This window comes from Vigna umbellata, chromosome 5, assembly GCF_029865625.1.
Source record: "Vigna umbellata cultivar VRB3 chromosome 5, Vumbellata_1.0, whole genome shotgun sequence".
In the NCBI taxonomy this organism is placed as follows: Eukaryota; Viridiplantae; Streptophyta; class Magnoliopsida; order Fabales; family Fabaceae; genus Vigna; species Vigna umbellata.
This window is the reverse complement of record NC_142169.1, coordinates 19,185,438-19,209,886: the sequence shown is the minus strand read 5'-3', so window position 1 is coordinate 19,209,886 and position 24,449 is coordinate 19,185,438. Positions and strand designations below refer to the sequence as shown.

Genomic DNA, 24,449 nt, shown 5'->3' with positions numbered 1-24,449 from the left:
CCAATTGCTATTACTAACGAAGAAAAGAAGGTGGCTCAATTAAAAAACAATACTTTAAGCATCTTTTTATGCGTATGTCACTGATAGAGATTCAAATGGAGATGTAACAAGTAACCATACCAGCAGCGATGTGCAAATCTACCTGATAGATGCGATTACACTCTATTTTTTAATAAACGCCATATAAAAGACTATTTTAAATATATATTGCATATATTTTTTAATAATAATTTTATACACTTTCATTTTTTTAACTTTTCTTTTCTTGTAATCTCTCCTTTCTTTCTTATCTCAACTCTTATTTTGTATACCCTTCTTATCTAATTATTCAACAAAGATATTCATCTTAAAATATGTGATTCGTCCGGGAGAAACAACTGAAAGCAACACTAGGAAGACTCAGCAGAATTTTACCGATTTAACTTTTGTCATGTTAAAAAGAAATGGTTGGAAATAAGTAGATTTTAATTTTAAACACAATCTAACCCCTATCTTGTGTTGAATATAGAGATGCTGGTAAAACCTACCTAACAATTTCTTGGTACTATAATTCACAAGCTTTCTTTAAAAGCATATTGGATTGATTAAAAAGAGGTAAAACTCATTAGAGATACTTGCTAATCAGATGGCAACTTAGGTTTCAAGGAATTTTGTCTGACAACTATGGTTCCACTGCTGCCAGCCACGTTGGATACCAATGGCTAAAAAATCAGATAATCAAAGCAGAAAGATCATCTGGCATCTTTCATTAATAATCATAATCGTTATAGCCGTATCCATCATCCTCAGGGAAATATTTATCTGCAATATTATCAGTAGACAACCCACTTTGATACATCTCTCCCATATCATCTTCAAATTCATCCACTGATCCATCTCATCGTCATTTTTGTGCTCAAATGACTGTAAGTTGTCATGATTATCTAGGGGCGGATCAAATCGTGCTTTCTTTTCTTTCTTGGGATCATCCGTTTTTTCCTGTTTGATAATATTAGAAACAAAGTTAGATTCAAGAAAAATTCAATGTCTTGATTTAAAGAATAGTATAGGTTAATTGTCAGAAGACATCTTTCCAAATTTGTCTTTTGAACATGTTGACATGAAGTAAATCAAGAATGAAAACAGGCAGATAAGAAAAAGCATGTAGGCCTGATTGGACAGGATTTTCAATAAACAAGTATAGGAGAAAAATATTGAAGTAAACTTCTCTTACAAACAAAAACTGACTTTTTAACAAGTCAAAATTAGGTTTTTTAGAAGCCAAAATCATTAGCTTACCTAAAAATATGATTTTACAGTATGCATAAGCTAATTTTAAACATATTTCATTTCACTTTTGTATTTCTTCTTTTGTCAATGTCTAATGAGAAGTTTATCAAAATCATGTTTTAATACGTAATATTTTCGGGTGCTAGTGGCACTTAAAGCGTGTCAATATTACATGTGATATGAAGCAAATAAGTTCTAGAGAGAAGTACCAGTTCATTAAATAATTCACCCAGGCGATCAAAATTGACTTTAGATTTCAGACTCTGCAATTGCTACACAAGCAAACAAGTAGTTTAGTTATATATAAACAATTTCAGAAGATATTAACTTGATAATTAAAAAAACTGAGTCATATATTATATTGCTCAAGGATTTTATAAATAAAGCTGCATGCACATAATAAAACAAACTAAACTATTAAGGATACACAACAAAAGCCCTAAATCCAAATGCTCAATGAGCACGACATACAAGGTGAAAGCAACACTGAGTACTCCAACACTACTCAATGCTTCGAAAGACCTTGCTTTTTTCTTTCCTATCATATTTTCTTTTTTAGGTTTTTACCCCTAAAGTTTTTATACTGGACTACACGTGGAAACAAGAAATAATTTTATTGATAGCGATCATATGAATTACATTCCGGATGCCTCATTTTAAAACAATCAATCACTCCATAATAAAGAAACAATATTTAAAGATATTTTATCCTAATAATGAGATTTTGAAGATATTTTTATCCTAAAAAACTGTAATTTGCAAAACTCCCCCTTTGTATCGGATATATGCATATAGTTACCTATTATTTTTTTACAAATATACAATGGAAATGGGGTGTAACAATATATAGAGAAAATGCATGTTTATTGTTGAATAGATAAATACTCTTTTTTTATTAGACATTTGGCCGAAGGCCTCTGCAGCAGATCGAGCTGGCCACATATTTTTTGCCTCATTGGCTCGTCTCTGTTTCATTTCCTGAAATAGTGTATTTAACAAACCCAAAAAAAAATTATAAGCTTGAAGTCTTGCAGCATGAATCGTACAGCGTAAACAAAAAACAATGCATAACTATTGGATCCACTCTACACCCATTAAAATGTATATTGATAAGCATACTCGATTTGAAAGTAAAACAATAACAAAAATATTTGCAAATCACAAATTGAATCAATTCATCTGCCAAACTCACTAACTTCGTAATGCGGCTGCTTTAAATTTCCCAATGCATCTCAGGCTTCCATTTCATTAGTCTCTTAGTTTATATACAAGTAAATAGGTGATTTTAACTAATGCATATAGTCATAACCTTCTTATTTACTCTTTCTATTCCGAGAGAAATTTATCCAAATTAGGTCATACTATACAATTCCAAGACCAGAAATTCTTAGTATCTCAATAATCTAATCTCTTTCGATATATGAATCGGGTCCAACTCAACAAAGTACACTCATAGGAATCAGGCCTGTGGGTGTTAGAAATCAAATTCTCCCTTCATCAGACCTTGGACCTCTAAACAACAAATAGCATCTCATTCCTGACATTAGGACTGCAGCAATGGCAACCTCTCGCTAAACAAGAACAGAAATTGCAAACATCAAATAAATGCACACCAACATTGGGAAGCTGATAGAACATCCAATTAATGGCTCGATTTTATCAACAATAGGGGAAAAACAGCTTAAGTTCCAACAAAAACAATTCTAGATCTTGCAGCTCCTCAGAGACCCGGGATAGAGTCCCCTTTTCAAACGACAATTCAAACAATGCATATAAACCTGCAACCTTGAAAACATGGCTGAGGGTAAATTTGTTGCCTTCCCCCTTCTAAATTAAACCTTCCAGACCATGGAACTCTCTGGAGAAAGTTTTACATGTAAAATCAATATACAGTGTCTTTCCTAGTATTCTTAGCAGTGTCCATGCTTCCCTGATTCAAATTTAGACAAACTAATTTTTCAGTGGTAATGACCACTTTCCCAAAATTTTATATGATAGCTTACTCATTCCAAACTAAGGCCAAACATGCGAAACATACTAACACTATCACTCAACGCAAATAAACGATTGTAACACTGGGACAATTATGTAACTTATTATAGGTGATCAATCTAACCGATGAATTTTGAGAAATACATTGTTCATGAACATCAAATATCAAATAAACTCACTACTGATAAGCCAAAATCTATAAGCAATAGTTTTTAAGGAAATCATGTTTTATGTCCATTAAACATCGAATGAATTAACAAAGCATAGATTAAAATCAAACTGATATGACACTTCTTGACATGGTTTATGTAATGAGATAAAAATCTAACTATATTTCATGGATTTGTTATCTCAAGTTAATTGTGGTATAATTTAATAAGTAAGAACGTATCAAGAAAATATTCAAAAGGAACCTTTCTGGATTTTGCCACAGCTTCAGAAGCAGGTGCAGCGAGCTCTTTTGCTGCAAGTAAATTCAATAGTCAATGCCAAAAGGCAATGTAGCTTAGAAAGGAAACCATCTTGATGATGAAGAAAGTACTCACGTCCTTATAGCATTCTTCACACAATCCAAGTGCAAAATGGGAAGCCCCACTGTCCTTGTGCTCACATAGTAGATCTTTCGAAGTAACCCCTTTCAATTCACCTTCTGGCATTACTGTTGGATTGTTTTCTTGCTCCTTTGCCAATGTATCCAACTCCTGAACCTATAACCATAAAAGGTTCATGAAAAATGTTTACTCACTGTCAAATCTAAGATAGTGAATTCAACCACTGGTCTTAAAACACATCAGTATCATAATAGACCATGTCATTAAAAGGAAGTAGAAACATACTGTCAAGCTAGAACATTTCGTATTCTCAAATTCAACCAATCGTTTGGTCAATGTTGCTTCACATACATGGACGATTCTAAGCTGCATTGAAAATTAGAAAATCAACGGACATCCAATATAAAAAAAATATTAAGGCTCAACTAATATCCTTGAAAGTTAGATGAATAGTCAAGTGAAGCAACAATTACATCAGCAAATGTGTAACTAGTATATGCAGAAGATTGTGAAATATGTCACTGCTATTATGGCAATTCTCTTCAAGAATAGATATTCTTAATCGTAAATAGGATATAAAATGTAATACTAAAATCAAAGGAAAACTTGACTTGAGAAAAACACAAAGGAATCAGAATAAATTTGAGAGTGGATTTCCCTCTCTTAGGATCACATTTATAATAACTTTGTATACATCAGATACAATGTATGAGAAGAAAGAGAAGAGAATATGAAAAGATATATCTTGGAACTAAGTACAACACAAAGCAAACAACACCTTTACAATAAATTCTGCTTAAGACTATTTACTCTAACAATTTGTATGACTTTTACAATAATACCAGACACATATGATACAAAAGGATAAATCAACCGTAGCTCAAATAATAGGAATTGTTGTAAGCTTGGTAGATGACTCTCAACTGAAATTTTAAGGCATTAGCAAACTCCTCCCTTTCCTAACCTTTACTTGGATTTAACACTTACTGTTATTGGCTGTCAATTAATTTAGCATCCTTTAGCAAGCTAACATGCACTCTTGATTATTCTATTCTTTTTGTTCATAACTTTGTTCTAGCCCAAGATTGTTTCACGTAATGGTGTAGTGCATAAAATGATGCACCGATACTTTAATTTGTATCATGTATAAGTTCCTGACACGTATCCGATACTTTACAGATACTTGTCAATGAAGTATCTAATCTATAAAGTAATAATACTTTTATGATGACAATAACTTATAATTTTTTATTTTGACAATGCTCAATACATTTGATTTTAATCTGAATTCACACAATAGCAATCATATATTTATTATGCTTTTAAGAATTTTCATTTCTAAATATGCATATAGCACGTATCGTATCCTATTATTTTTAGAATAAGTTTATCTATCATATATCCAATACTTTAGGATACTTTATCGACACTTATCAATGAAGTATCTAATCTATAAAGCAGTAATACTTTTATGATCACAATAAAGTATAATTTTTTTATTTTGACACTGTTCAATACATTTGATTTTAATTTGAATTCATACAATAGCAATCATATATTTATTATGTTTTTAAGAATTTTTATACACTTTTAAATATGCATATATCACATATCATATCTTATTATTTTAAAAATAAGCTTATCGCCATGTCAAATACGTTTTGTATCCATCGCCATGTCAAATACGTTTTCTATCCATGCATCGACATAAGTCAAAAGAATTATATCAATTTCAACCACTAATATTCTCCAAAATTGTCTCTTTATTGACTCTTGTCATTTAGGAAAACACGTTGCTTGTATTTGTAGTCATCTAGCCAATAAAAGTGCTTAACATTTGTGCTTTGGTTCACATTTAGGTGTTATATAAGGAGTATTGGTAAATCTTGAAGAAAATTGTTTTGATGATGCTGCAAGAAGTTTTAGTTGAAAAAGATATTAGAATTATTTAAAAGCAATTTGTAGAAATTAAATATATATAGTAGGAAAGTCTTGTAAACTTTGTAAAAATTGCATTTTTAACTGCCATAATCGATTATGGAATGGCAATAATCGATTATCAAAAAGTCATCCAGGAATAATCGATTATCACCTCATATAATCGATTATCACATTTTTGAAAAACCTGTAACGAACTTGAATAATCGATTATCACTTACAATAATCGATTATTTGTGGCAGTTGAGACTTAACCTTAGATATTCAGAACAGCTGGCTATATATTAGGTTTCTGTGAAGATCAAGTGAAGAAGTTGTTGAACAGAAGCTCTTGCAGAATACTGTTTGTCAGAGGAAGTTCTCAGAAGCTATAGTTCAAGTTCCCTTGTTTGGTCTCGTGAACAGGAGGGGCTCGCGTTTCGTGTGTCGATAGTCGGAGCAAGCTCTCTTCGACTTAGCAAGGTGCTCTGCCTGGTCTCGTGAATAGGAGAAGCTCGTGTTTCGTTTGTCGATAGTTGGAGCGGTTCTCTTCGAGTTGGCAGAGTGTTCTTCTTCCGATTCGTTCGTCGAAGGAAGGTTTATTTATCTGTTTTATTCACTATTTGTTGTAATCTGTGAAACATCTTTTTAGTGGAACTGTTAATCACTTTTTATAGTGATTAACGACTAGATGTAGATTCTGTTGAATCGAACCAGTATAAAAATTACTCGTGTGATTTTCTATTCCCTACATTTTTTATCTTTTACGCATATCAACTGTTCGATAAATTTTCTGAAAGAAAATTGATTTTCGAAAAACAGACCAATTTGTTTTAAAAAGGTGACCGAACACGCTTTCTGCAACTCTAGTTTTATTCCGCTGCGTTACACTCTGTCTGGTACCAGTCGATAATTGGTATCAGAGCTTGCTTTTATAGTTTTTCAAAATTTGCGAAAATGGTCGGTCACAACCAACACCTTGTATATGCCGAGGGTGCTTCTATTAACAGACCACCACTTTTTATTGGTGATAACTATGCGTTCTGGAAAGTCAGAATGGAAATTTTTATGGGGTCTGTTGACAGAGGCATCTGGGAAGCTGTACAAAATGGTCCTTATATTCCTAAAAACAGAGTTGAAGGTGTAGAAGTAGAAAAACCAGTTTTTGAGTGGACTAATGAAGAAAATAGACGAGGTCAGTTTGATATTAAAGCTCGTAATATTATTTCATCTGCTGTTGTGCTTGATGAATTTTATAGAATTTCAATGTGTAAGACAGCACAGGAAATGTGGGAAGTTCTCAGAGTCACACATGAAGGAACAGAGGACGTGAAACGTGCAAGGAAGAACACTCTCATTCAGGAGTATGAGATGTTCAGAATGCAACCTGGAGAAACAATTTCTGATGTCCAAAAGCGTTTCACTCACATAGTGAACCACTTGACAGGGTTGGGTAAGACTTTTGATACTGATGAATTGAATGTAAAAATTTTGAAATCATTGGACAGGTCGTGGCAACCAAAGGTGACTGCCATCTCTGAGTCTCAAAATCTCACTCAAATGTCAATGCCAATTTTGTTTGGGAAACTCCGTGAGCATGGGCTTGAGTTGAGAAGATTGACGGCTGAAGAAGATCAAGGCAAAAGAAAGACACTAGCCTTCAAGTCCGAGATTTCCAAAGGAAAGAACTCTAAAAGGATTGAAGATGATGATTCTGATGATGAGGAGAACATGAGCCTCATGATAAAGAAATTTGCCAAGTTTATGAAGGCAAAAGGAAAGGAAAATTTTCGTAAAGAAAGGAGAGAAAATCAAGAATCTCCTTCATGTGTTAAATGCTATGGATGTGGAGAAAGAGGGCACATGAAAACTGAATGTCCAAAGAACAAGAAAAGTGAAGAAAAAAAGAAAGGAAATTCCCAAAGAAGAAGAAAGCTTACATAGCTTGGGAAGACAATGCATCTAGCTCAACAAGCTCAAGTGATTCAGATGAAGAAGCCAATATTTGTCTAATGCCTGATTCAGAAGATACTGGAAGCCAAGTAAGTGATTCCAGCTTTGAATCTAGTGAATTAGACTTGCAAAAGGCCTTCTGTGAATTGTTGATTGAATCTGAAAAACTTGATGCTGCACATAAAAAACTTAAGAAAGAGCACAATGAATTAAAATTGAATTATGAAAAGTTGCTTGATGATGAAGTTGTCTTAAGAAATAAAGTTAGTTCTTTAGAAACAAAATTATCTGATGCAAATGCTACTGTTGAACCTGTTGAATGCTTGTCTTGTAAGAATCATATGCTTGATATTGACATACTTGAAAACTTACTTGCAAAGGAAACCAAGACTAGTTCACATGCTAAGACAAACCTTAATAGAAGCAATGTTGAAAATAGAAATATGCATCAAATAAATAAGTCCAAAGTTAATTTGTTTTGCAGGTTAATTTTTCAAAAGGAAAAGAAGACTCTATGGTATCCTGATAGAACCCAAGAATATAAAGGAAGCTCTTCAAGATGATAAGTGGTGTGTTGCTATGCAAGAAGAGCTAAACCAATTTGAAAGGAATGAAGTCTGGGAACTTATTCCAAAGCAAGATAATTATCAAGTCATAGGAACCAAATGGGTATTCAGGAACAAGCTTGATGAGGATGGAAACATCACAAAGAACAAAGCAAGGCTAGTTGCAAAGGGCTACTATCAAGAGGAAGGTATAGACTATGATGAAACATATGCACCAGTGGCCATGTTAGAAGCAATTAGATTGTTGCTTGCATATGAATCTTTGATGAAATTTAAATTGTATCAAATGGATGTGAAAAGTGCATTTTTAAATGGTTTCATAAAAGAAGAGGTATATGTTAGTCAACCTCCTGGTTTTGAGGATTTCAAATTTCCTGATCATGTTTATAAGTTGAAAAAGGCCTTGTATGGTCTTAAACAGGCACATAGGTCTTGGTATGAAAGACTTAGTACCTTCTTACTTGATAATGATTTTTCTAGAGATAAGGTTGATTCAACCTTATTTATAAAGAAAGTAGGAAAATACATCTTGATTGTACAAGTTTATGTAGATGATATTATCTTTGGGTCAACTGATGACTCCTTATGTGAAGAATTTGCAAAAATAATGCAAGGTGAGTTTGAGATGTCTATGATGGGTGAGCTGAATTTCTTTCTAGAACTACAGATAAAACAGATGAATGGAGGAACTCTTATTTCCCAAACAAAATATTGTAGAAAAATTCTTAAGAAATTTGGTATGGATACGTGTAAAGAAGCTAGTACACCTATGGGTACTTCATGCTATTTAGATAAGGATTAATCTGGAAAAGGAGTAAATGAAACTATGTTTAGAGGCATGATAGGATCTTTATTGTACTTAACTGCTAGTAGACCAGATATTATGCAAAGTGTATGTGTGTGTGCTAGGTACCAAGCAAATCCTAAAGAATCTCATTTGACTGCTGTCAAGAGAATCTTAAAATACCTTAAGGGAACCACTTCTTTTGGACTTTGGTATCCATCTGATGCTTCACTTAGTTTAATAGGTTATTCTGATGTAGACTATGGTGGTTGTAAAATTGATAGGAAAAGTACTAGTGGTACTTGTCATTTTCTGGGCTGTTCTTTGGTATCGTGGAATTCAAAGAAACAAGCATGTGTAGCCTTGTCTACCACTGAAGCTGAATATATTGCTGCTGGAAATTGTTGTGCCCAAATTTTGTGGATGAAACAGCAACTGGAAGACTTTGATATCTTCCTTGATAATATTCCTTTAAAATGTGATAATACTAGTGCTATAAATTTAACTAAGAATCCCATAATGCACTCAAGGACTAAGCACATTGAGATTAGACATCATTTCTTGAGAGACCATATTCAAAAGGGGGATTGTCAAATTGAATATGTTGATACCTTACACCAATTAGCTGAAATTTTCACCTTGGCGCTACCTAAGGATAGATTTTTTGAGCTTAGAAGAGAGCTAGGAGTATTAGACATGTCTTAGGATCAACGCTTATAAAAATTTTCACATTTTCGTAAAATTTACGCTTCATAATCGATTATCACAAGGCAATAATCGATTATTCAAACTTAAAACTCAATTCTGGGAACTTTTGAACGAATATTCGATTATCATCAGCCATAATCGATTATCAAGCTGACAATTTCAAAAATAAAGTCGTTGGAGCATCCCATAACGGCTATAAACGGCCAGAAACGGCTAGTTTTTCCATTCTTCTTATAAATAGCCTCCTATAATCGATTATTAGACACTTCTTTGCACCCAGAAACTACTGAAATCAAATCTTGAGCTCAAAAGCTCTCCATTTTTATTCACTTTCTCAAAATCTCACTACCTCACTCTTTCTCCATGGCGGATTCAAGAAGACATCGCCGCAGAGCTGCTGGAGCATCCTCTTCCTCTCAACCACGTCCTGCAACCATGGATGGGTGGATTTCAGATCAAGGAAAACATGCGAACTATGTTAATTCTTGGCAAGAAAGAAGAATCATGGCGGTAAAGTATATTCGCCTTGATTTTTTCCGTTTCTATGGATTTCAATTTCCAGATCTTTTAGTTGTTCAAGGACTCACGAATCTGGTGGAACAAAAAGGCTGCATGTATCCCGATCTCATAAGAGTTTTCTACTTCAACATGAGATATCGAGATGGGATTATATCCACTAAAGTAAAGGGTGTCCGCATAATTTTAGATGATGATGTGTGGACCAACGTTGCTCAACTTACCATCTGGGATGATGCTGTAAAAGTTCATCTAGGACTTCAAGATTTCAATAGGTTGATGACTTTCCAATCCTTCTTGCGTCACCCTGAACAGCAGACTAATCGAAGGCAATTGCTTGTTGGAGGTTTCAAGGTTGAAGAAAGGATGATTCACTACTTGATTGTTTGGATACTATGTCCTAGAGCAACCAATCATGCTCAATGCTCTGAGCAGGATCTACTTCTTCTATATGGGATCCTAAATCACATACACATCGATTGGCCTGCTCTCATTGCTGACACAATGGTAAAAGCTAAGAAATCTCATTCTTATCAATTTCCCTATCTGTTCTTATTTCTAGGATTTTGGAGTACAAAGGTGTAAATGTTGAAGGAGAACTTGTCCAAGCCATTCAAGCTGTTGGTTCGGAAATTGGAGATACTACCTTTCGTCAGATGGGATTCGTTACTAGAGGACGAGTTCTCATTCACAAAGATGATGACCATCCTGATGAAGATGAAGATGATGACATCGATACTCATATGGCAGAACCAGTTAGTGCTGTTGCTCCTTCTGATGCTGGTCCATCTATCATGCCCTCATCCTCCTCACTTTCCATGGAAGAACATTTTGCTAGATTATCTAAGCAATTAGAGGATATGAGTCTAGAACAAAAAACACATTTTGAGGAGATTTATGAGTGGCAACAATCTATTGATGAGTACATGGTTGATCAATTTCTTGATCTTAATGTTCGCCTATCTAACATCGAGAATCATCTCAACCTTCAACCTCCAGAAAGATCTCCTAGTCCTGAGTTTTAGATATAGGTTCTATGTTAGCATGTTTTGTTATTTGCTTGCTATTTCATCTATGTTATAATTCTGTCTTTTATGTTTCTTCTTATAATGTAATCCTTCTTTTCATAAATAAAATGATCTCTTGATTATATGCATACTTTGTTTAATTGAGGGGGAGCTTTTTACATCAAATCTTTTTTCTTATTATAAAAAAGGGGGAGAATAATAATATAAGGGGATAAGTATACATTAATACAGGTATTGCTAACTCTGTTGTTGTCTGTTAGCTTTTATGTTTTGCAGGTAAGCCAAAATTGCTTTTAAAATTGAATTTTTTGATCATCATCAAAAAGGGGGAGATTGTTACCAATAAGGAGTATTGGTAAATCTTGAAGAAAATTGTTTTGATGATGCTGCAAGAAGTTTTAGTTGAAGAAGATATTAGAATTATTTAAAAGCAATTTGTAGAAATTAAATATAGTAGGAAAGTCTTGTAAACTTTGTAAAAATTGCATTTTTAACTGCCATAATCGATTATGGAATGGCAATAATCGATTATCACAAAGTCATCCAGGAATAATCGATTATCACCTCATATAATCGATTATCACATTTTTGAAAAACCTGTAACGGACTTGAATAATCGATTATCACTTACAATAATCGATTATTCATGGCAGTTGAGACTTAACCTTAGATATTCAGAACAACTGGCTATATATTGGGTTTCTGTGAAGATCAAGAAAAGAAGTGGTTGAACAGAAGCTCTTGCAGAATACTGTTTGTCAGAGGAAGTTCTCAGAAGCTATAGTTCAAGTTCCCTTGCTTGGTCTCGTGAACAGGAGGGGCTCGCGTTTCGTGTGTCGATAGTCGGAGCAAGCTCTCTTCGAGTTAGCAAGGTGCTCTGCCTGATCTCGTGGATAGGAGAAGCTCGCGTTTCGTTTGTCGATAGTCGGAGCGGTTCTCTTCGAGTTGGCAGAGTGTTTTTCTTCCGGTTCGTTCGTCGAAGGAAGGTTTACTTATCTGCTTTATTCACTATTTGTTGTAATCTGTGAAACATCTTTTTAGTGGAACTGTTAATCACTTTTTATAGTGATTAACAATTGGATGTAGATTCTGTTGAATCGAACCAGTATAAAAATTACTCTGTGATTTTCTATTCGCTACATTTTTTATCTTTTACGCATATCAATTGTTCGATAAATTTTCTGAAAGAAAATTGATTTTCTAAAAACAGACCAATTTATTTTAAAAAGGTGACGGAACACGCTTTCTGATACTCTAGTTTTATTCCGCTGCGTTACACTTTGTCTGGTACCAGTCAAAAATGTCATAATCGATTATATGAGGTGATAATCGATTATTGCCATTCCATAATCGATTATGGCAGTTAAAAATGCAATTTTTACAAAGTTTACAAGACTTTCCTACTATATTTAATTTCTACAAATTGCTTTTAAATAATTCTAATATCTTCTTCAACTAAAACTTCTTGCAGCATCATCAAAACAATTTTCTTCAAGATTTACCAATACTCCTTATTAGTAACAATCTCCCCCTTTTTGATGATGACAAAAAATTCAATTCTAAAAGCAATTTTGGCTTACCTGCAAAACATACAAGCTAACAGAGAACAACAGAGTTAGCAATACCTGTATTAATGTATATTTATCCCCTTATATTATTCTTTTCCCCCTTTTTGATCATAAGCAAAAAGATTTGATGTATAAAGCTCCCCCTAAATACGATCTCTCCCTCAATTAAACAAAGTATGCATATAATCAAGAGATCATTTTATTTATGAAAAAAAGGATTACATTATAAGAAGAAACATAAAAGACAAAATTATAACATAGATGAAATAGCAAGCAAACAACAAAACATGCTAACATAGAACCTATATCTAAAACTCAGGACTAGGAGATCTTTCTGGAGGTTGAAGGTTGAGATGATTCTCGATGTTAGATAGACGAACATCAAGATCAAGAAATTGATCAACCTGTACTCATCAATAGATTGTTGCCACTCATAAATCTCCTAAAAATGTGTTCTTTGTGCTAGACTCATATCCTCTAATTGCTTAGATAATCTAGCAAAATGTTCTTCCATGGAGAGTGAGGAGGATAAGGGCATGGTAGATGGACCAACATCAGAAAGAGCAGCAACACTAACTGGTTCTGCCATATGAGTATCGATGTCATCATCTTCATCTTCATCAGGATGGTCATCATATTTGTGAATGAGAACTCGCCCTCTAGTAATGAATCTCATCTGACGAAAGGTAGTATCTCCAATTTCCGAGCCAACAGCTTGAATGGCTTGGACAAGTTCTCCTTCAACATTTAGACCTTTGTACTCCAAAATCCTAGAAATAAGAAGAGCATAGGGAAATTGATAAGAATGTGATTTCTTAGCTTTTACCATTGTGTCAGCAATGAGAGCAGGCCAATCGATGTGTATGTGATTTAGGATCCCATATAGAAGAAGTAGATCCTGCTCAGAGCATTGAGCATGATTGGTTGCTCTAGGACATAGTATCCAAACAATCAAGTAGTGAATCATCCTTTCCTCAACCTTGAAACCTCCAACAAGCAATTGCCTTCGATTAGTCTGCTGTTCAGGGTGACGCAAGAAGGATTGGAAAGTCATCAACCTATTGAAATCTTGAAGTCCTAGATGAACTTTTACAGCATCATCCCAGATGGTAAGTTGAGCAACGTTGGTCCACACATCATCATCTAAAATTATGCGGACACCCTTTACTTTAGTGGATATAATCCCATCTCGATATCTCAAGTTGAAGTAGAAAACTCTTATGAGATCGGGATAAATGCAACCTTTTTGTTCCACCAGATTCTCCAATTTCCGAGCCAACAGCTTGAATGGCTTGGACAAGTTCTCCTTCAACATTTAGACCTTTGTACTCCAAAATCCTAGAAATAAGAAGAGCATAGGGAAATTGATAAGAATGTGATTTCTTAGCTTTTACCATTGTGTCAGCAATGAGAGCAGACCAATCGATGTGTATGTGATTTAGGATCCCATATAGAAGAAGTAGATCCTGCTCAGAGCATTGAGCATGATTGGTTGCTTTAGGACATAGTATCCAAACAATCAAGTAGTGAATCATCCTTTCTTCAACCTTGAAACCTCCAACAAGCAATTGCCTTCGATTAGTCTGCTGTTCAGGGTGACGCAAGAAGGATTGGAAAGTCATCAACCTATTGAAATCTTGAAGTCCTAGATGAACTTTTACAGCATCATCCCAGATGGTAAGTTGAGCAACGTTGGTCCACACATCATCATCTAAAATTATGCGGACACCCTTTACTTTAGTGGATATAATCCCATCTCAATATCTCAAGTTGAAGTAGAAAACTCTTATGAGATCGGGATAAATGCAACCTTTTTGTTCCACCAGATTCGTGAGTCCGTGAATAGCAAAAAGATCTGGAAATTGAAATCCATAGAAACGGAAAAAATCAAGGCGAATATACTTTACCGCTATGATTCTTCTTTCTTGCCAAGAATTAACATAGTCCGCATGTTTTCCTTGATCTGAAATCCACCCATCCATGGTTGCAGGACGTGGCTGAGAGGAAGAGGATGCTCCAGCAGCTCTGCGGCGATGTCTTCTTGAATCCGCCATGGAGAAAGAGTGAGGTAGTGAGATTTTGAGAAAGTGAATAAAAATGGAGAGCTTTTGAGCTCAAGATTTGATTTCAGTAGTTTCTGGGTGCAAAGAAGTGTCTAATAATCGATTATAGGAGGCTATTTATAAGAAGAATGGAAAAACTAGCCGTTTATGGCCGTTTATAGTCGTTATGGGATGCTCCAACGACTTTATTTTTGAAATTGTCAGCTTGATAATCGGTTATGGCTGATGATAATCGATTATTCGTTCAAAAGTTCCCAGATTTGAGTTTTAAGTTTGAATAATCGATTATTGCCTTGTGATAATCGATTATGAAGCGTAAATTTTACGAAAATGAGAAAATTTTTACAAGCGTTGATCCTAAGACATGTCTAATACTCCTAACTCTCTTCTAAGCTCAAGAAATCTATCCTTAGGTAGCGCCTTGGTGAAAATATCAGCTAATTGATGTAAGGTATCAACATATTCAATTTGACAATCCCCCTTTTGAATATGGTCTCTCAAGAAATGATGTCTAATCTCAATGTGCTTAGTCCTTGAGTGCATTATGGGATTCTTAGTTAAATTTATAGCACTAGTATTATCACATTTTAAAGGAATATTATCAAGGAAGATATCAAAGTCTTCCAGTTGCTGTTTCATCCACAAAATTTGGGCACAACAATTTCCAGCAGCAATATATTCAGCTTCAGTGGTAGACAAGGCTACACACGCTTGTTTCTTTGAATTCCACGATACCAAAGAACAGCCCCAGAAAATGACAAGTACCACTAGTACTTTTCCTATCAATTTTACAACCACCATAGTCTACATCAGAATAACCTATTAAACTAAGTGAAGCATCAGATGGATACCAAAGTCCAAAAGAAGTGGTTCCCTTAAGGTATTTTAAGATTCTCTTGACAGCAGTCAAATGAGATTCTTTAGGATTTCCTTGGTACCTAGCACACACACATACACTTTGCATAATATCTGGTCTACTAGCAGTTAAGTACAATAAAGATCCTATCATGCCTCTAAACATAGTTTCATTTACTCCTTTTCCAGATTAATCCTTATCTAAATAGCATGAAGTACCCATAGGTGTACTAGCTTCTTTACACGTATCCATACCAAATTTCTTAAGAATTTTGCTACAATATTTTGTTTGGGAAATAAGAGTTCCTCCATTCATCTGTTTTATCTGTAGTTCTAAAAAGAAATTCAGCTCTCCCATCATAGACATCTCAAACTCACCTTGCATTATTTTTGCAAATTCTTCACATAAGGAGTCATCAGTTGACCCAAAGATAATATCATCTACATAAACTTGTACAATCAAGATGTATTTTCCTACTTTCTTTATAAATAAGGTTGAATCAACCTTATCTCTAGAAAAATCATTATCAAGTAAGAAGGTACTAAGTCTTTCATACCAAGACCTAGGTGCCTGTTTAAGACCATACAAGGCCTTTTTCAACTTATAAACATGATCATGAAATTTGAAATCCTCAAAACGAGGAGGTTGACTAACATATACCTCTTCTTTTATGAAACCATTTAAAAATGCACTTTTCACATCCATTTGATACAATTTAAATTTCATCAAAGATTCATATGCAAGCAACAATCTAATTGCTTCTAACATGGCCACTGGTGCATATGTTTCACCATAGTCTATACCTTCCTCTTGACAGTAGCCCTTTGCAACTAGCCTTGCTTTGTTCTTTGCGATGTTTCCATCCTCATCAAGCTTGTTCCTGAATGCCTATTTGGTTCCTATGACTTGATAATTATCTTGCTTTGGAATAAGTTCCCAGACTTCATTCCTTTCAAATTGGTTTAGCTCTTCTTGCATAGCAACGCACCACTTATCATCTTGAAGAGCTTCCTTTATATTCTTGGGTTCTATCAGGATACCATAGAGTCTTCTTTTCCTTTTGAAAAATTAACCTGCAAAACAAATTAACTTTGGACTTATTTATTTGATGCATATTTCTATTTTCAACATTGCTTCTATTAAGGTTTGTCTTAGCATGTGAATTAGTCTTGGTTTCCTTTGGAAGTAAGTTTTCAAGTATGTCAATATCAAACATATGATTCTTACAAGACAAGCATCCAACCGGTTCAACAGTAGCATTTGCATCAGATAATTTTGTTTCTAAAGAACTAACTTTATTTCTTAAGACAACTTCATCATCAAGCAACTTTTCATAATTCAATTTTAATTCATTGTGCTCTTTCTTAAGTTTTTTATGTGCAGCATCAAGTTTTTCAGATTCAATCAACAATTCACAGAAGGCCTTTTGCAAGTCTAATTCACTAGATTCAAAGTTGAAATCACTTACTTGGCTTCCAGTATCTTCTGAGTCAGCCATTAGACAAATATTGGCTTCTTCATCTGAATCACTTGAGCTTGTTGAGCTAGATGCATTGTCTTCCCAAGCTATGTAAGCTTTCTTCTTCTTTGGGAATTTCCTTTCTTTCTTTTCTTCACTTTTCTTGTTCTTTGGACATTCAGTTTTCATGTGCCCTCTTTCTCCACATCCATAGCATTTAACACTTGAAGGAGATTCTTGAGACTCAGAGATGGTAGTCACCTTTGGTTGCCACGACTTGTCCAATGATTTCAAAATTTTTACATTCAATTCATCAGTATCAAAAGTCTTACCCAACCCTGTCAAGTGGTTCACTATGTGAGTGAAACGCTTTTGGACATCAGAAATTGTTTCTCTAGGTTGCATTCTGAACATCTCATACTCCTGAATGAGAGTGTTCTTCCTTGCACGTTTCACGTCCTCTGTTCCTTCATGTGTGACTCTGAGAACTTCCCACATTTCCTGTACTCTCTTACACACTGAAATTCTATAAAATTCATCAAGCACAACAGTAGATGAAATAATATTACGAGCTTTAATATCAAACTGAGCTCGTCTATTTTCTTCATTAGTCCACTCAAAAAATGGTTTTTCTACTTCTACACCTTCAACTCTGTTTTAGGAATATAAGGACCATTTTGTACAGCTTCCCAGATGCCTCTGTCAACAGACCCCATAAAAATTTCCATTCTGACTTTCCAGAACGCATAGTTATCACCAGTTAAAAGTGGTGGTCTGTTAATAGAAGCACCCTCGGCATATACAAGGTGTTGGTTGTGACCGGCCATTTTCGCAAATTTTGAAAAACTATCAAAGCAAGCTCTGATACCAATTGTTGACTGGTACCAGACAGAGTGTAACGCAACGGAATAAAACTAGAGTAGCAGAAAGCGTGTTCGGTCACCTTTTTAAAATAAATTGGTCTGTTTTAGAAAATCAATTTTCTTTCAGAAAATTTATCGAACAGTTGATATGCGTAAAAGATAAAAAATATAGGGAATAGAAAATCACACGAGTAATAGAACGCATAGTTATCACCAGTAAAAAGTGGTGGTCTATTAATAGAAGCACCCTCGGCATATACAAGGTGTTGCTTGTATTTGTAGTCATCTAGCCAATAAAAGTGCTTAACATTTGTGCTTTGGTTCACATTTAGGGTCCAAGTTGCTTTCTTTCAACTTTAGGCTACTATTATTTTGTCACTTTCATGGATGATAGGCAAGAGAAAAAGGAGTGTCTTGAAGGTACACTATAGGAAGAAAAATAAAAACAAAAACAGTTAACTAGTAGCTATTATTTGATATGAGATGTGTTAGATATATTATCTATATATTATCTTTATCTTTTATCTTTAATTAGTTTCATATTATGTTTTATTTGTATTTTGGGCTTAGCCCATATTTCTTCTATTATAAATAGAAGACCCTATGTTTATATTCAACATAAAGAGATTCATCTCATACATAGTTTTTACCATATTCAACAAGATGAATACCTTTTGTGAAAGTCTATATATTGTCATGTCAGGAGAGTTAGAGGACTTTTTTTTAATTGATGTTTGTGATAGGGAGAACATTGTAAATAATAACAATGAAACATATATCAAAAGGGAGAAGAAAGAGCATCTCTAATCAAGCATGCCAATGAATTTCAAAACAGAAATCAATAAATTATGAATAAATTTATTGATTATCTTCAACATTTATGAGGAACTGTATATCTTGTAAAAAAATACCCAGAAAGCAACATATTACAATAATAATAAAAAATAAGTTACTGTTAAATATAGTGAAAATTATTTATGGGATTAATCTCCCTTGTGTTAAACACACATAGGGTTTTCTATTTATAATAGAAGAAATATGGGCTAAGCCTAAAATACAAATAAGAAATAATAACAAACTAACTGAAAGATAAAAGATAAAGATAAAAGATATAATATTTCTAACACTCCCCCTCAAGCTGGAGCATACAAATTGTATGAACCAAGCTTGAAATAATTGAACTTGGTTTTGAACTAGATGATTTGTCTTCAAGAGCAACGGAGAAGGAGGCAATAAACACTTCAACTTCAAAAGTGGATGAAGGAGCGGAGAGCAGCGGAGAAGGAGGCAATAAACACTTCAACTTTTCAGAAGTGGATGAAGAAGAGCAGCGGAGAACAGCGGAGAACAGCGGAGAAGGAGACAATAAACACTTCAACTTCAGAAGTGGATGAAGGAGAGCAGAGGAGAAGGAGGCAATAAACACTTCAACTTCAGAAGTGGATGAAGGAGAGCAGCGGAGAAGGAGGCAATAAACACTTCAACTTCAGAAGTGGATGAAGGAGAGCAGCAGAGAAGGAGGCAATAAACACTTCAACTTCAGAAGTGGATGAAGGAGAGCAGCAGAGAAGGAGGCAATAAACACTTCAACTTCAGAAGTGGATGAAAGAGAGCAGCGGAGAAGGAGGCAATAAACGCAGCAGATCTGTGCGGCAGATACAATAAGAAAGGAAGAACAAGGCAAGAACAGCAATACAGAGGCGAAACCCTCTACAACAGAGGCGAAGCACAAAAAAACGCAGAAAGAAGAAGGAGGTCCGAAGATGCGGAAGCATGCGGCGAGAAGAAGACAGACGTCGATGGCAGCAATGGCTGCTCTGGAAGGTCTGAACAGAGAGAGGGAGGTTCGGTGAGACGATTGGCAGCGGCGCGATTTGATACCGACGCCGAGAAGGCGGCGCGTGATGAACACGCGTTCAAGATCTACTTGCGGAGAGTGGAGGCGCGTGACAACGCATGCAAATGAGACAAAGACGGTGACCGCCAGGGTTAGGTCACGCTTGAAGAGACGGTCCAGATCCACTGGTCACCGGTCGAAACTGTGACGGTGGCCGGTGAGAAGGCGGCGACTGGTTCAGACGAGGCAGTGGTTCCCAGGAGACTTGTCTCTTTGATTCTGGGTGCTGAGATTTAAGAATAAGAGAAAATGAATCTTATGAAATTTTTAGGGGCTGCCGGCGGCCATGACGGCCAGCCGCCGGCAGACAGCAAAGACCACCGGAAGATATCAGAAAACTTGCTCTGATACCATGTTAAATATAGTGAAAATTATTTATGGGATTAATCTCCCTTGTGTTAAACACACATAGGGTTTTCTATTTATAATAGAAGAAATATGGGCTAAGCCCAAAATACAAATAAGAAATAATAACAAACTAACTTAAAGATAAAAGATAAAGATAAAAGATATAATATTTCTAACAGTTACAAGGTAGGAAAATTTATCATTACTTACAATATTGGGTTTAGAGCATTTAATTCCATGTGCAAAAGCAGAAATGTATAATGCCGCACCACATAGACCACTAGGTTCCTCCCTGTTTTCTAACATTAGCAATTCAACATCCTCGTAATAAAAAAAGTTTATATTCCACACATCCCAAATTAAGGCTTCCTTTGTCCAAACTAAAAACATAACTAAGAACAATGCTAGAACAAGGTTAAGATACCTGCATCCAGTCTCGTTTCATACTTGCAACAATGGTCAGAGCAGTATCAGAGACCGCCTTACTCCCTCGCTTAATCAAATCTACATGACATGACATTAATCTATTATTTCTCCTAGGTCAAAGAAAATAAACTGGATAAAATTTAAAATAAAAAATATATTAAACCAAACCAGGTTAACTTTTGCCAAAAGAATGATGAATACACTTTTGCACTAAAAGATACAAGTTTGATCATCTGAATTACTTATACTTTTATTAACAGAAGAAAAAAAACATATAAAATATTGAAGGAAATTCTCATTCCATATCAGGAATTTAATTTCATGTTCAAATAAACATAAACCAACAAATAATTCCCTTCTATATTCTCAATTTATTTATTGCTATCATAGGTCCAGAGGAATCTTTGAAGGTTAGAATATGAGAAAGGAACAAGAATAAAGTCTTGCAAGTGAACACTATCAAAGAATACAAAGGAGAGTTTTTATTTGCTAACAATCATAAAGCTTAAAATGCTTTAGCGGGAAGTACATCATTACAGGGTGTGTGGGATTCGTGCATCATGCACCAAAAATGCATTTAATCTTCATCCCTATTAATGTCCAGAAAGTCGCACCACTCATTATAATCAGAGAGATAGTCTCCACTAGGTCTATAAAGAGTTCTCATTTTCTAAATTCTCTCTAAAACGATTTGTTTTCTCTCTCTCTCTCTTAAAATTCACCACACACAACCAACAAAATGTTTTAGTTATCCGCTTATACAAACTGAGCTGAAAAGAAAACACTCACTTTTAGTATATCTATGAATAAAAAGGCTTGGATCAATAGGCTTTTGAACAATTGGGTGCTCTCCAAGACTCAGCACTTCACAAAGCTGCAAGAAAACTGATCCTAGACCATAACTGCACATCCAATACGTGAATAGAAGCAAAGCAACAATCAGAAACACAAAAAACAGGGATACATTGACAAAACATTAACTAAAATATGGGAGAAATATAACCAGTAGACTCCAATAACAAAGAAAACCATACTCACACATCTATTCTTAAATAATTTGAAAAATCAATAAGAAGGTACGGCTTGTTGTTGTGCCTGCAAGAAAAGGAAAAACAATTTCAGCACAAAAAAAAAAATGTTGCAATACGACCAGTATAGTAGACTCATTATGCTAAATCAAAGGTGAAAAGTACAATCCATTGAACTCATTGCTCTTCAACCACAGTCGTAGAGCACTACTCTCTACCAATTAAATGCTCATAAACAAACATCATTAACACAGTATAGAACTCATGCCGAATTAGAACTCATACCGAAATGCAATATAGAGACAAGCAGCCTGTACTTGCTCTGATTTACGAGTGAAGTTTTGATGAAGCGCCATCTTCAATAGGAAAAGTCAATGATTAGTTAAATGAAAAAAATTATTTTTCAAAAGTGTATCAAAAAATAAAAGCAAGTTTAAAATGAGTTTGGTCGAAAATGTGACATACGTTATAAAAGGTCAGTGCTTGGTCAGCCATATGTTCATCCTGAACTCCAAGGCCAGAACTTAGAACTTTAATCTCTTCATGAGCTGTGAACTCAAAAAGAAATTGGCACATAGGAATACAAATAATCACAAGCATGAAATTATTAACAGTAATCAAACTCATAATCATATAACACAAGCACTAAGAAAAACTATCCAAATTTCTCTTCTAGACATGGTTTTCCCATAACGGTCCACAATCAATTGATTGCATTGGCTGTGTGAACATAAAAAATACTAGATTTTTTTATCATTGAATAAATATTAAACATTAAATTAAAATTTATTATTGGACTGCAACTTTGAAAGGATTGAGGAGCAACCAGAAGAAAATAGCAGAACTGGACAGATTTAGGACCAACATAGCAATATGTTTGATAATTCGCCAATTTGAGATGCAATATTTTATGCAAATCAGAGGATTAATAAATCAAAATACAGCGTGAGACACTGAGATTTAAGAAAGGCATACCTCTATCTAAAGTCCTTTGACGTGATTGGAGAAATCGCTTTGAAGTGTTCTTACATAATTACCTGATAATTTACTCTACAGACACAAATCAGGAATCCATGAGAAACAAAAACAAGTGTAGAATTACAGGTAAAACAATTGCTCGTGGTTAAAAAAATTAAACTTGAATATCCCAGAAACTGCAGTTCTACTACTTGTATGATTAATGTCTTCTATGATGCTCTCCATTGATTGAAGAAGCAAATAATGGATGCACCACAACAATATTTTTGGCACGTTTGATAAAAGTGCTACATGTGACCTTATGAGAGTTTAGATCCTCTACTTTTCCTTAAGATAACGACAGGGTCACACCTGCAATAGAAAAAAAAAGGACACTTGCAGGGTTGGAATATAGAACTGCACGGCAGGATCCACCTGCTTTTCCTTTCTCTCACAAACCAAACTTGCAGTCAAACTTAAAACTCAAGCAATCTAAATCCCTATCAGTTCTTAATAAAAATAGCTCAAGCCTCTTTCTCTGTAACATGATGTTGTAATTTAAGTGGGTCAATCGTAAAATTGTCTGCCCAAAAAACCGCAATAGCCTGTCAAGCTTCAATTAGCTGCCCTGCCGCATTCTTGACAAATGTAGGCTCCTCAGTAAAAAAGTAATCTTCCAACACCTTCCCACAGATTACACAACATCTGAGAAGCAAAACTAATAAAAGAAAATAAACATTCAATAACACCGGAGGTTTCCTCTACACATTCCTAGATCAATAATTAAATTAAATAAAATATACAGTTCCAAATTCAATATGCATAGCATAATGCACAAATTTTACTAGAAAAAAGAAATTCCGAGAATTAGTGTGAAAGAACCAAAGATACTCACAAGAAACCATCATCCATTCTCTCCCCAGCTACATCTTTGGCACAGTGACTGCAGTACACCATTGTGGTTGATACAGATCTGCAAAGTCAGTGAGATGAAGGCATTGAAAATGATAGTAAAACTGAAGAGAAATAAGAGGGAGTTGAAATGTTTTAGAGGATTGGAATAAAAGTTGAATTCAATAAGGGTTTATCATTTAGGGCGAAAGGTGGCAAAATCTGCCAAATAAATAAATTAGTAATTAAAAGTTAAAGAATTAAAATAATCAAAAATTACCTCACTCGTAAATCAGTTGATAGAAACTATTCTATCTAAATCAGAGATTTTAATCAACGAGTGGAAACTGTTTTAATTTAATTACGTCCTAATCCTGGAGAGTATAGCTTGCTGTATGATTACTTCATTAATGCAACAAAAGGAAGAAGTAAAGAGTTTTAGGCTTTCTTATGCTCTAATACAAAGTCATTTTTCACCAGCCCAACTTCATTCCTAGCAAATATTACCTGAGCATGCAATGATTGTGTTTCAGGGCCAAATTTTATTTATATGACAAATTGCAATGTTATGGTGATGGTAGTGAGTATCGTACCCGACACGATACGATTCTCCTCCACGATACGAATCGCTTGAAAACTATCATCTGGATCGCATGAATCGACACGATACGTCAAATTGGAACAGTTCAAAAACTGGGAGGAAAATTGAGTGAGTGAGAGTTCATGACACTAGTAAGCTTTAAACTGCGGTCACATATTTTAATTATGAAGGCAATATCGCGAACACTACAAATTAAACTTATTATTTG

The 24,449-nt window shown here is 34.7% G+C and overlaps 1 protein-coding gene across 1 annotated transcript; it reads right to left on the bottom strand.

The window, feature by feature from the left end:
• Positions 1–611: 611 nt before the first annotated feature.
• Positions 612–23,706, bottom strand: LOC148197886 (transcription factor IIIB 70 kDa subunit-like). Its single transcript, XM_088115664.1, is given in 17 exon segments — positions 612–876; positions 879–978; positions 1,479–1,541; positions 2,155–2,247; positions 2,883–2,895; positions 3,675–3,724; positions 3,807–3,968; positions 4,098–4,178; positions 20,763–20,842; positions 21,554–21,666; positions 21,803–21,859; positions 22,078–22,148; positions 22,258–22,340; positions 22,768–22,794; positions 22,797–22,842; positions 23,109–23,121; positions 23,645–23,706. Coding segments are annotated over 17 exon segments (1,242 nt in total). The 3' UTR covers positions 612–748.
• Between the last annotated feature and the right edge of the window lie 743 nt (positions 23,707–24,449).